The sequence below is a fragment of the Chenopodium album genome, chromosome 8, assembly GCF_948465745.1.
Source record: "Chenopodium album chromosome 8, dcCheAlbu1.1, whole genome shotgun sequence".
Lineage (NCBI taxonomy): Eukaryota > Viridiplantae > Streptophyta > Magnoliopsida > Caryophyllales > Amaranthaceae > Chenopodium > Chenopodium album.
Genome location: NC_137841.1, coordinates 60,908,341 through 60,923,075, shown reverse-complemented (window position 1 = coordinate 60,923,075; position 14,735 = coordinate 60,908,341). Strand labels below are relative to the sequence as shown.

Sequence of the window (14,735 nt, the reverse complement as noted above, 5' to 3'; positions counted from 1 at the left end):
TATCGCAATACTTTGAATGTGTTGCCAAATATATGTCTTGACTTAAATATTCACAATTACAATCATATTGTAATGTAATCATTATCTTGTCAAGTTGATACTGAACTTCATGCTGAACATTTTGAACTTTTCAAAATTTTCACTCTTATGCTTCAACTAAGAACAAGTATTGATCGTATCACAAATGAAGTTTCATTTTCCGTCTCTAGCCTTTGAACCTTTGGTTTTCGTACATCGATATGTATTCAACCTTGAGTTCACATCATCATTTCTTTAAATGGTGACTTTTCAAAATTTCAAATTAGAATGATAATTACATATATCAATGGATTCATAATCAAATGATATTGAAAGTCCATCCCTTTGGATCTTTCGCATGCAACGTTCATTTTCATTCGAATTATTTGACATCTTAGAGACAATTCATATATAGAAATGGTTTAATTATTTCTATCATATAGAACTTTAATTTGAACCTATTTAGCAATCTCAAAACACATTATGACTCAATGAAGCATAAAATAACATTTATTCCACGTTTTTGAATCTACGATGCTTAGTCATTACTAACATTGAATGGTGTTTTGATAATGGAAAGAAAGAATAACATTTATTTAATTCTAGCCAATAACAAGGTAAGGTGAAATATAGGTTCTACTTGTAAAGTTTCAACTTTTGCTTCCAGACTCGTAGATTCTACTTGTGAAGTGGCAACATTTTCTTCTAAACTTGTAGATTTATTTCTCCTTTAGCCATTCTTCTTCATTTAGTTCAACCTCATTCTCAATGAGAGAGAACTAAACAAGACATCATATGTCCAAGAAGTAGCAATGTGCTAAATCAATTTCTATAATACACTTTTAAATTGGAACATTTCCATTCTTTTACCTTCCAACTGTTATGAGGTAGTTTCTAATCAATTGGAATTGGTCCATTTAATTTGAAACATTTGTCGTTCATAACAACTTTTGGCATATAAGTAGTTCTAGGTTTGAGAAGTAGCAACTTGTTTGCATTTCTTGGCCTATAACTTCTTAATGCAATCCTCACATATTCCTAAACCTTTCCCATTTGAGCCACTTAGAACATTTCTCTTAGGTTCAAAATGATACTTTGCTTAACTGCTTTAAGCATATATCATGATTTTGCTAAGTCTTATTCAATCATTATTCATATTAGAGTTTAATCAACCATTTAACTCTATATGAAATGGATGAAGAATAATGTCATTTGATCAGCTTTTGATCATAGAGATTTCCAATCACTTTCTTATATTCAATCATATTGAAGATAAGAAATTTTATTGGACTTCTATACTTGTCTTTTAGAGGATTTGTACCTCCCATCTCATCATATCCCTTGAAATACTTTTCAAAATGAGGATGTGTTGGCATTTTACTCAAACATTTTGAATAAAACCAACCTTAGACATGTGACATGGGTTTCTAAAACTTGCCTTTTAGAACAATTTTAGCAAAATTGGTAATAGGTTTATGGATTATCTTTTAACCTTTTGAGAACATTTCTCAACTTTATTTTCAATCGAGGAGATTATATATAATAATAAAATTAGAACGACATGTTACTTATAAGTAAACGCAAAATTCAATTATGTTTAATAAAAAATTTAAAGTGCCATAAGCGAATAAATTTGCAACTTTAAAACATCTATTCAATTTTAATTGATCCCTATTAAATAAAATGATTACAAGATTCTTTATTTGTGCAATAATTGACCGGACTTTGGCCCTACCATCAACCATTACATTTTCAAGGTGAGTAAACTCTTTACTGATTACAACTCTTTGTAATTCTTGGTTGAATAATTACCCATCACATGTTTAATTATTACCCTTAGCTTCAAGGTTCTAAACTCTTTAGGTAACCTTGTTGAGTATAACCAATCAAAAGTATAAAATTTGTTTTACCCCCACTCCCCTAATATATAATATGACACCCAGCTTTAGCATGACCCATCATAAATATCAAAGGTTTCATCGGGTTCTTGATTGGAAAAGCTACCTCAATATTACCGGGACCTAGATTTATTATGTTGTGATTATTTAGTGAACTCTAACGCATCATCAATCAACATAAATAAAATCTAACATGCATAATCTACTAATGCATAAATAAAACATGACATAGTATGACCCCTTAATCCTAAGAAAAACTAATAAAGCAAAAGGCTCCCACTTGAACCTTCATGGATCTCATCCATCTTGCTCCTTTGGGTCTTCACTCCATGGATTTCCTGGACTAACTGCAACCTGTAATCTATTCTATTCTATCTACTACTTAAATAAAATAAAATAAATTACAAAAATACTTAACGGTACTGTAGACACCTAAAAATGTCTCCCCAAAACCAAACCCGATGATGAACAACCTTTCACCGCCATTATTGGTCGGGTTGAGTATTTAATCTTGGAGTGCTTAAATCCATATTTCCATTTCATAAACCAACCCAATTCCTAGCCCATTTCCCTAAACCATAACTTATTTTCCTCTTTTCGTACCTTTAAACCCAAAATAATTCATTTTGTGTCCTTTAAAATCATTCATTTCGTGTCCTTTTATAAAAACGTTTAATCCAGTTTATTTTGGTCCATAATTTGGGTCCAATGATTTGATAATTGTATGGGGCTTTAAAAGATCTTTCCAACGATATATTATAAGCCCAAATCCGAGTTATAACGAATAAGTTATGGCCAAAATATTAAACTGAGCCCAAACCGAACCAAAGCCCACCTTACCTACGACCCAATGATCATGTGGAGGGTCCAAATGAATTAATCCAATTCCTAAACCAATTAGGATTAATTAGAAACTTCTATAAGTTTCTAAAAGATCTTAATTATCCTTTTTGAAAAGATAAGATTAAAGAGTTTGAAATTGAATAAAACTCCTTTTTTTGAAAGTCCTATTTCTATCCGAATTGAAAGACGTTCAAAGTTAGACAGATATTATTTTCGTGCCTCATATTTTTTATCCAAATTTTATATTCTTGGATAGCCCTTGAAATTATATTTCCAATGATATATTATAATATCAATTCCGAGCTATAATGGAAAAGATATGAATAAAATGTCAAACTCTATCCAAAGCTAACACCGTCTCATTATTTCGGCTATATACTTTATTATATGAAATATTTTAATCCGATTCTAATTGGGCTAGAAAGTAGACTTCAAGAGCTTTCCAAATATATCTTATTTATCTTATTCCGATCTCTGGATCAAAAGATATGATAAAAACAAAAACCGCAAAAACTGTTGTCTATCGCAAGAGTTTTAATCCAATTCGAACTCGATCTTTTCTTGATTCTTCGACCCTCTTTTTTCTCTATAAATAGAGTTCATATCACCCCTTTTCCAATCATCAACAAGCTTGATGATCAATTCCTTCTCTCTTCCCTCTTTTACACCAAAAATCATTCTTCTTCTCTCTATATCATATTCTAAGTCTTAAACCTATATTCCTAATTACATCATTCTTCCCTTAAGCACTCCAAGGAGTTCATGCAATACCCAAAGTTCTATACTTTAACCAAGGCGTGAAAGGTATAAATAACTTAGGGTTTGGACCAAATTAACTCTACTTTTAATTTAATTTAATTTCTATTTGATTTATATTTTTTAATTGAAGTTACTAACAGTTTATTCATGACGTAGCAATTCAAGGAAATGCGGAAAGTGAGTAGTTAATCATTTGATTACTCTTATTTTTATTCTTTTTGCTAGCATCATGATTAGGTTATTTTATATTTGATTTGACTCACGTTATTATTGTTAAATTGCTTCCAATATTAATATTTATTCTATTATTTTTTATTGATCACCATATTGCATGTTTAAAAGGAATATGTAATTGAAAATTACGCCTAATAAGATAATTTGAACAATCGGTTTAGGTTTCTTTTTAAACTTATTGTTAATTGAAGTGATCACAATATTTTAGAATTATATGTTGCATTAATATTCAACCAATTTATCTTAATAATAGTTTGGAGCAAATTGAATTTTTGTTTGCATGCCTTTGAGATCGTAGGAATCATTTTTCACTATAAGAATCGAATAGAGGCCAATACGGGCGAATGTGACTCCATGACTCACTTCGTACCATCATCCCCGATCCTCCTTTCGTGGTTCCGAACCATATGGAGTTAGTAATCTCATGGATTATGAATGGGGTGTAACCTTCACGGGTCAATCGTTGTTGCCTATCGTTGTCCCTTTATTTGTGGTTGCCTTTTATGATCCGTGAACGGTTTACAAGTTCCTTAAAACTTGTTGGCGGCTCCCTACTTTCCTTGTCCCTAATCGTATTATGTCAATTCTCACTTCCTATGAGTGCCAAGCATATTCACAACATGCTTAACGTAGGCGCACTTCGAACGACGCCTACAGGTACGCAGACCGTATTTAGATTACAAAAATACGAAACGATGCGCAGATCGTATTTAGAATCTATGGGTCATACTAGTCTTTATATATAGCAATAAATAATATCATATATTATAAAGTGCCACATAATAAATCACTCATCATGCTTTCCTAGACTATAACATCGAATGATCATAATTAAGGAAACATAGCATAAAATATTTCATATTTTTAAATTAATTAATTACTGCAATTAGATAATATCATATATTATTCATGACGAGTAAAGACTAAATACGGTCCCTGAACTTTCGTATTTGTGCCGTTTTAGTCCCTCAAAAACTATTTGTGCCGTTTTAATCCCTCTACCACCTTTGTTGGTGTTTGTCAGCCAAAAGTTGAGGGACCTTGATGACTAAGCAATAGTTTAGGGACCTTGAGTCAGCAAATAGTTTAGGGATGATGACTAAGCAAAAGTTTAGGGACTTTGAGTCAGATTTTGTTAATTTAATATTTGTTCAATGAATCTTCTTTAGGAAGCTAAAAAATTATACTGACTTGAAGAATGAAAGTAAAGGGACGACTTTTTGCCACGTGGACCAATGGTCTGGGAATTTTTCGAAACGACGCGTTTTGATTTGTATTCGAATTAAAAAAAAATTAATTACTCAGCTGTACTTTGGGAAACGTAATTCATCATTACGTTCTCTAATAATGGCGGGAGAATTGTAAAGGGCTATGCCTTTTCATTTACCCTTCCCTCTCATTGGCTCACCTCACATCAGTACTTTTCCCTTTTTATATAAAAACCCAAAGGTCATCTTTGTCTTTCAAACCCAAAAAAAAATTCGTCCTTCTTCTTCGCCATTAAAGTGGTTGTGTCCTTGCGAACGTGTCTGCAAGAAAGCGAAATTCGACCAGCTGCAATCATCTGAAGGTATATTCTCTCTTTTTGTCTTCTTCTTCTTTAATTCGACTGTAATTATGTTGTTGACAGAGTTGTTTGGTTGTTTTTTTTTGGCAAATTTTGTTGTAAAGTTGTTGTTTTTCGTTGTTTGTGTTGTCATCTTCATCTTTTTTGCATGTGTCTTTGGTTTATTGTGGCTGATTGTGAGAAATCGGGTGTTTGTGGGTATAATTTGTTGAGAATTTCTAGGGTTTTGGTGTTTGAGAAACAGAGTAGGTTTTGAACATGGTAAACTCCATTAATTTACCTAGGTATGGACGCTCTTTCCGACGCGCATCCTATTTTCAGCAACCCTGATCTGCTAGCCCTCCATGTCTTCCCCAAGCTTGACTGGGGGAGTCGGGATACTGTGGACAAGGTTTGCAGGAAATGGCGTATGTGGTGGAAGACACGCCACCTTGCCCAGCTCCAACCCTTTTTCGGACCACGGGCCTCTATCAACGAGTGGATTCTGAACGACCTCATCTACAACGATGGGAGGGACTTCCATGCTTGGATCCACAAGGACATGACAGTGTACTTCGATGGCTTCCCCCTCCTGTTCAAGGAGGAGCAGTAGGTTGTTGTTGTTGGGGTGGGGGAGGTCTATGTGCAGCTAGTTGGTTTTTGGTCTTAGGTGTTGCTAGGTTTAAGCTTTTTATGATGTTTTTTTTTTAGTTTTTGGGGTTAGGCAGTTTTTTGCCATTGTCATAGCTTGAATGTATGTAGGTTGGATGAATGTGACATTCATGATGTTTTTTTTTTTAGGTATGTCACTGCTATGACAATGTGTGATCTGATGGTATTTAGTGCAGAATCAGTATCATTAGGCTTCATTTAGGGAAGTAGGTTGATGGTAGTGTATGTAATGCAATGAAGCCTAATGAAGAATCTATTGTAATTGACAACTTTTGATATCATGAATGAAATGAATGGAGTTGTTCTGTTTACTTTGATGTTATGCAATATGTCCTGATTTCTTTTATTATGTTACTTTATTTTGCAAGTTAAACATTGTGTATATCTTGTTAATGCCAGATTATGGACTTAAAACCTTGTTTGGTTGTGCATCATGGTGGTGAATGGAAAATAGGTAGTCAATCCTTTTACATTGGTGGTAAAATAAATGTGTTTGAGGACATTCCAGAAACTGTAGATGCTGACTATGTGAAGGCTTTAATTGATGGTTTGGGGTACACTGACATTGTTAAGATTCATTACTTAGATCCTAGAAAGGATTTTAACTCTGGGATGAGGTACCTTTATTTTGAGAAGAATATTGTTGATCCATTTCTGAGCTTACTTCTACAATACAAACTCATAAGAATATACACAGAGCACCAAGAACCTGAAAGACCTTTGTTTGAGAATTTAGGGAGAAGAGGTTCTTTTTTGAGTTTCCTAAGTAGAGAAGATAAAGAACTGTATGAGCCTATTGATAAACAAAATGAGAGAGTTCAGTTAGGTAGAGGTAATAATATTCAAGGAGAGTGTGACTATATTCCTAGGCATGACAATGCAGACATAGATTATGACACTGAAGGCACTGATGTAGATGATGAAGAGGTTGTGCAGGCCAGGTCTGAAATAGCTAAAGAGAAGGAGAATAGGATTGCATATGATGATGAGCTAAATATGTTAAGGAGGCTTGCTGTAGATAAGGGGTTGGGTGAAATAGGGAGTGACTTTGAGGGGTTTGATGACCTAGACAGCCCTGATGAGGATAAAGATGAAGATGATTGTGGGTATTTAGTTGCACCTCCAACTACTAGGTATGACAAGTCCAAAAAGAAAACAATTGACAGTGAAAAAACCCATTTGTTTTATCCTGGTCAAACCTTTGAGAACCAATCCACTTTCAAACTAGCTGTTAGACAAATGGCTATTGAACAAGGCAGAAACTTCAATTTTTTTAAGAATGACAAGATGAGAGTAGGAGCAGTTTGTGAACACAAGGACAAAGGGTGTCCATGGAGAATATGGGCTTCATGGGATACCAAAAAAAAACAAAGTTCAGTGTAAAAACACATGTCAGTGAGCATACATGTGGAAGATCATGCAAGGTTAAAAAAATGACACCAACTTGGATTGCAAATCAGTACCGCACTCAATTCAAAGTGAACCCATACATGAGGCTGCAAGACCTGACGGAGACTATATGGTTAGACTGGGGCATTAGGATCAGTAGGTATGTTGCTCATAAGGCTAGGAGAAGAGGGCAGACTCTTATTGTGGGTGAGTACAAGGAGCAGTATGCATTACTTCCCAGGTATGCAGCAGAGATATTAAGGAGCAACAGGGGAAATACAGTGAAACTCAAGTTAAATGGGAGTGTGTTTGATAGGATATACATCTGTTTTGAGGCTTTGAGGAAAGGTTTTTTAGAGGGATGTAGGCCTTTTATTTCATTGGATGGTTGTTTTTTAAAGGGTCCTTATGGTGGCCAATTGTTGGTGGCAGTTGGTAGGGATGGGAACAACCAAATGTTCCCCTTAGCATGGGTTGTGGTTGGTGTTGAGAGCACTGAGACTTGGAGTTGGTTCCTTCATCTACTTGCAGCTGATTTAGGGACAAATGAAGGAGCAGGATTTACATTCATGTCAGATCAGCAAAAGGGGTTAATTGCAGCAATACAAGAGGTGTTTCCTCAATCTGAGAGTAGGGTATGTGCAAGACATGTCTACTGTAACTTTAGGGGGGTTTTTGGTGGTGGCTTAGAGTTTAGGAAGCAATTTTGGATTATTGCCAAGTCCACCACTGAGAATGATTTTCTGGAAAAACTACAAGTTATGAGGGAGCTGTCAAATGATGCTGCAGAATATTTGCTGAAGAGAAATTACAAAAAATGGTGTAGGGCTTTCTACACTCCTATGGCTTCATGTGATAGTGTAGACAACAACATGTCTGAAGTGTTTAATGCATACATACTTAAATGGAGGCATAAGCCTATTATCAGCATGCTAGAAGACATTAGAGAGAGCCTAATGGAAAGATTGCACAAGAAAAGGGACATAATTAAAGAAAAGGACCTCAGTTTGTGCCCTAGAATACAGCAGCAGCTTGAGAAACACAAGGTGTGGGAAAGGGGATGGAATGCATATTAGGATGGGGGATTTTGCTATAGAGTGAGGGATAGGGCATCTCAGACCAAATATGTTGTCAATTTGGTGGCCAGAACATGCTCTTGCAATGCATGGCAAATTAGTGGCATACCCTGCAAACATGGTATTGTGGCAATTTGGAACAAAGTAGAGCAACCAGAGCAATATGTCAATGATTACTTCAGGAAACATACTTATGCTAAGGCTTATGATCACCTACTTGAGCCACTAAATGGTTCACAGGAATGGCCTACTGGTGAGTTTAGTGTCACTGCTCCTGAGCTAAAAAAGGTGCACAACAGACCTAAAACAAAGAGAAGGCCTTCAGCTGGTGAGGCTCCCAAAGAAGGGAAGATCGAGAAGACTAGAGTGAAAATGACATGTAGCTTGTGTGGGGTTCCTGGCCACAACAAACTTACATGTAGGAATGCACCAAGGGAAAGGCACACTCCACACACCTCTGCTGCAGCACCAACAGACCCTGCACCACCAGTGCCAATGCACAACAGAGGGGTAGGTGTATACACCTACCCTAATGGGTTTCAAAGACAAGAACTGTAAGCCCTGAATTTTTCCTGTCATTGGTTGCTTAATTTAGAACTGTTACTGTGTTAATGTGCTAATTAGTTAACTAATGTGAATGATTTCAGCCATTAACTCAAACAATGCCAAGACAGTCAAGAGGAGCTGCATTTTACTCTGATTATGCAGGAGAACAGACTGTGTATTCCTTCTCCCAAGAGTATTCCTTCTCTCAATCACAACCAGAAGCAGCATCTCAACCTTCACATACAATTTCATCACAAGCCTTGTAACACTTAGCTAAGACAAAGCAAGTGCAATTTAGAGACAACAACAAATGAGGTAACTTCTTAACTTTTATTAATAATATTAAGTCTAACAATTGCATTCCATGATAAGTCAAGCAATTACATTTAGTTGGCCATGTTTCTAATAGCACACCAAGCAAATAAACATGTAGCCACTGTAAAAACAACCCACACTTCACACTTAACACATACAGACAGTCTAGGTCTTTTCATTTTCAGCATAACACATTCTGAGGTCACTTTTCTTGCATATGTGTTTGCCTCATTAACCATCTTCTTAAGCTCTTTGAATTCATTAGACAACATTTTTTTGTCTTCAAGTAGCCCTAAGATCACATCCCTCTGCCAGTCAGTCTGATCTTCTTCATCAATCCACTTAAAAAACTTGCAGCCCCTTCTGTTGGTCTGAGCATCATAATCAGGGCATGCATAAAATCTCCTGCCTGGGTTATCTCTTGTCCAAGACCTTGATCTTGACAAAGGTAAACCACAATGACACCTTCTACCCCCACTGACACTAGAACCTCTGCTGTAGGAAGACATCTTGCAAATTAAAATTCATTAAGACATTATTAGTATGTATATATAGCTAACACAATGAACAGTAATTAAAAAAGAGTTACACTTTATGTTTACAGGTACCTGGAGTTGAGTTCTTGATTCAGTGGAAGCACTTTTGTGGAGCAAAAATTATTTGGATGTTCAACAACTTTTTTTTTTTTTGTTATGAATTTCGAATATTTATAAGCATGAATTTTGTTAACGGCTAGTTTTTTTATTCAGCAAAAAATATTCTTCAATTGCTGTGTAATGGTTGGAACATTAATGGCTGAGGTCCCTAAACTATTTGGTGACTCAAAGTTCCTAAACTTTTGCTTAGTCATCATCCCTAAACTATTTGCTGACTCAAGGTCCCTAAACTATTGCTTAGTCATCAAGGTCCCTCAACTTTTGGCTGAAAAACACCAACAAAGGTGGTAGAGGGACTAAAACGGCACAAATAGTTTTTGAGGGACTAAAAGTGAGCGTAATACGAAAGTTCAGAGACCATATTTAGTCTTTACTCTATTCATGACCATCAATAAAATATCGTATATCTTAAATTAGTCATGAGATAGAATAAAATCTTATTTTAATCTTAAAAGATAAATCATATTTATCCTCAAAGATTATCCTAACTAACTTAGGAAACTCTATCCTAATTACTAGCCGATCACAAAATTTTAAATCAATTATATCCAATATTAATTATGGGATAATCACATAATTTAAATCAATCATTATCCTTTTGGAATATGCTCAGAATATCCTAATCAATCTTATCCAAAATTAACCACTTTAATTTGGATAATTATCAAAATAACAACTTTAAATATGGATAATATCAAATATAACAACTTTTGAATATTTGATTTTATCCTAAAATAAAAGATTTTATCCAAATAAAACCGATTTTATCTTACAAAATAAAAGATTATATTTTCAAAATATTTTATCTCATCCAAAATAAATCATATTTATCTCGAAATATTTTAAAAATAAAATAATAATAATTTTAATTAAATTTTTTTTTGAAAAAACGTGCACCACCACATCGCCCACCGTGGTTGGCCAGCCGAAGCTAGCCACGGACCACGGTGGCTGGCTGCCAATAGCAGCCACTGTCGCAAGGGCAACAGCACTAGCAGCCGTGCAACGCTTGCACGCTGCTGCCCACAGCCATCTTGGACCACCGCCCTCCCCTCCCTCCCTCTTGGACTGCCACCACGTCGGCAGCCGTTGTGGCTGCGCCACCCAGCCGTGGCTGCCGGCCTCAAAACTATTTTTTTTTTTGTTTCAATTTAATTAAAATAACATTTATTAAAATTAAATCAAATCAGTCCAAAAATTAAAATTAAATCAACATTCAATCTTAAAATTAGGGTTCATCATTAAATTAATCCCAATTTAATTTTAACTTTTAAAATTAAATCGATGATCATACACAAAACATTTTAATGCATAAATCAATTCGATTAAAATTATGAAGCATAAAATAAATCAAATTAAATCAAAATCAGGCACAAAAATCACATTTTAGGCTAGGAATTTTCGAAATAATTCAAAATTAGGGTTAGGGCTTTCGAAAATCCAAAACTAGGGTTCTAGGTTCCGAAATTTTCGAATGATCTAGGGCTTAATTCGGTCCTCTTCATGGCTATTTTGAGCATAATTAAATCACATTTAATTAATTCCAAAAGTTTAATCACATTAAATATAACAATTGAACCATAATTAAATTAATCTCCCTCCTAATTGAATTAAAATTGTGGATTATCAAAGAATTATTGTCAATATGCGTATATGCAATATACTAACTGATACCACTGTAGGAGTTTATAGGTTCAAATGCGGAAAACATGAATCATATTCATATAGCACCTAATCCCAAGATTATGCATTACACATAAGGAATTAGAATTAATACCTTTGAAGCGTGATTCCACGTGCGATCGAACAAGAACAAGGGAGATAAAGAACCTCAAGCGTGATTCCTCTACTTGGTCCACAGGCACAGATTAAGTCCTCCACTAATGCTAGTTAGTTGCAATCGAACACTTCAATTGACCTTCTATATATGGAGTAGAACGAGCAACGAACAAATCACGAACCACCACAAAAGGAGGGGATGGGCGTGTGGTACAGAGAGAGAGAGAGAGGGGTTTTGGATTACTGGTTGCTTGGTGCACAATTAACTGTTAATTGTGTTGTGTCATACAACCCTAGGCATGGACTTTATTTATAGATCTCATCTCTAAATAAGAGTCCATGACAAAGCCCAAATCCTAACTCTAATCTAACTATACTAGCCCAATCCAATTCATGATTGGTTACTTGTTCATGAAGCCCATAAATGGGCCTCTAACTTGCTTAACCCAATACCTTTGTTGTGTGACCTCATAGGATCCATTCTAGTGGGCTTTGGACTATTTGACTAGCCCAAAGATCAATGATCATAGTCTAGCAACAGATAATGACGACCCAAAAGAACGAACTTATTATCTCCATAATAGTGATCCTTGTTATATCTAGTAATTGCACTTATCGAAGACAGAACTCCTTCAGTTATTTGGGGTTTTCTTCAGAACGCATACGCAGCGTACTAAGTGTCGTCATAGCTAGTGCGAGTGAGTCTGTGTCACCCCCGGATGAAGGTGATGGTATTGTTCATTTTGTGCTTCATGGTTTCTCCAAGACGCTAGCTCCCTCTTCTCTGGATCAGCTTGGTCGCATGGGTGGTTTGGTGTAAGATCAACATTGTGGTTTTGATGTGGATCTTCTTGATTGTTTATTCTCCAAGGGGTTTCATACTGATGAAGTATATACCTCCCAAGTGTCGTTTGGGGTTTCTCGTGTTCTGAAAGGTGCTCTTGATAAGGTGATCTCTAGGCATGATGATATTTTCTAGTTGGGTCTCTTTGTTGGTGTTACCTCTTTGCACCCTTAAAACCTTTCGCCCGCAGAGCAGCTCTGAGTTTAGGTCTTTGGTAAGGCACCGACATGAAGAAGAGAGTATTTCCCGTGCTATTTGTTCTTAAAGTGCACCAGGTGGTAATTTGCAGCTTGTGAGGGATATTTTGGCAGAGGATTCTCCTACTTTATTATCAATGGTGGGTGATGAGGACCTTGATTTGGAGTAGCATAATATCAAGCAATGTCCTAGGAAGATTTGTGATGGCTATTACACTGCTGCAGTCCGGGTTCTTTCTTCTTCAGGTGTTGCTCCTTATAATGACGCCACTCTCGTAGATTTACAGTCTAAGCACCCTACTTCTCCAGCTCCATCCTTTCCTGATATATCGGATGGTGGCCTTCATCTCGTTACTAATTATGTTGTTGTTTTGGATCGGATTAAGAGTTTTCCTTGAGGCACATTATGTGGTAGGGACGATTTACGTGCACAACACCTTATGGATTGCTTGAGTGGTGCTGTTGTGGCTGTATCATACGAGTTAGTAGACTCTATTTCTGGGGTGGTTAATCTCTTTTTGGCTGGAAACTGTCCTATGGAACTAGGAGAGTATATTGCAAGTGCTCCTGTTACACCACTTGTTAAGCCCGGTGGTGGTATTCGTCCTATAGGTGGGTACTATTTAGCGGCGTCTGGTATCGAAGGTGGGTGCTGTTATGGTTGGCCAGCCTTTAGGTAGTTACTTTGATGGTATTCAATTTGGCGTTGGGGTTTCTTCAGGTGGTGAGGCAATTCTTCATGCTGTGAATCGGTTGATTGAGGATCGTGGTTCTGAGGTTAGTCTTTCTATGTTATTGGTGGATTTTCAAAATGCCTTCAATCTTGTTGATCGTACGGTCATGTTTCGTAAAGTTCGTCGTCGTTGTTCGGGTATTTCTCGATGGGTTGAATTCTGCTATTCAAATCCAGCCAGATTTTATTATGGGGACCAATCCTTATGGTCGTGTCAGGGAGTGCAGCAGGGTGATCCCCTTGGTCCTCTACTTTTTTTCTTTGGTATTTACAGCCCATGGTTTGTAAAATCAAAGATGCATTTGACATTTTGACTTATGTCTTCAGGCATGGTATTTGGATGACGACACTGTTATCGGTGACACTTTGGTGATTAGGAAGGTTCTGCAGTTGATTATGGTGGAAGGGCCTCGTTTTGGGTTACATCTCAATGTGAAAAAAACCAGTTTTTTTTGCCTTCCGAGGACCCTCAAAGCAGGCTCATGGGTGTATTTTCGCCTAATATTGTACGATATTCTCACGGTGTCAAGTTGCTGGGTGGTCCTGCTAGTTCCGATCTCGGTTTTGGAGGTGACCTTGTGTTGCAGAGGGTGTCCAAGACCATTGCTCTAATGGATAGGGTTTTTAAGCTCGATGATCCCCAGTGTGAGTTGTTGTTGCTTAGGGTATGTACCGGAGTTTCTAAACTCTAATTTGCCTTGCGTACTTATCCTCCTAGTACTTTTGAGGTGGCACAACGCACTTTTGACGAGGCTCTTCGATCTTCCTTGGCGCGAATCGTGACTGCTTTGGGACCTAGGTTTGGCGATTGGCAATGGCGGCTTGCCACCTTACCTTTTGCGTTTGGGGGACTTGAATTGATGTTTATGCCGCAGGTGATGTTCGTCATTATGATTTTCTTGCCTCTCGGTTACAGTCTGCTGGGTTGCAGACAAAGCTTCTCCGGCATGCTGGCGTTGATGGCCTTGGTCGAGCCTTTGCGGATGCATTGCTTCTGTTTAATGGAATGGTTGGGTCTAACATTTTGAGTAATCCTAGTGAGGTCACTGCCCTTAAACTCATGAAGAATTTGGCAGCTATATATTTCACAAAGGTTACCGCATCTGCAGAATCCACCTTCTCTTTATCTCCTCGTCATTCAGCATTGTGGAAATCGCAGCTGGAAGATCACTCCTCTGCTTGGCTTCGGGTGGTTCCTATTTTAGGGTTGGGTCAGACAATGAACGCAAG

At 36.7% G+C, this 14,735-nt stretch overlaps 1 protein-coding gene across 1 annotated transcript; it reads left to right on the top strand.

Moving 5' to 3' along the window:
• The first annotated feature begins 7,403 nt into the window (after positions 1-7,403).
• LOC145643114 (uncharacterized) lies at positions 7,404-8,993 on the top strand. The gene is made up of 2 exons (XM_081694276.1): positions 7,404-8,405; positions 8,478-8,993. Exons 1-2 carry the CDS (start codon positions 7,404-7,406, stop codon positions 8,991-8,993), a joined length of 1,518 nt encoding a protein of 505 aa, XP_081550402.1.
• The last annotated feature ends 5,742 nt before the right edge of the window (positions 8,994-14,735 follow it).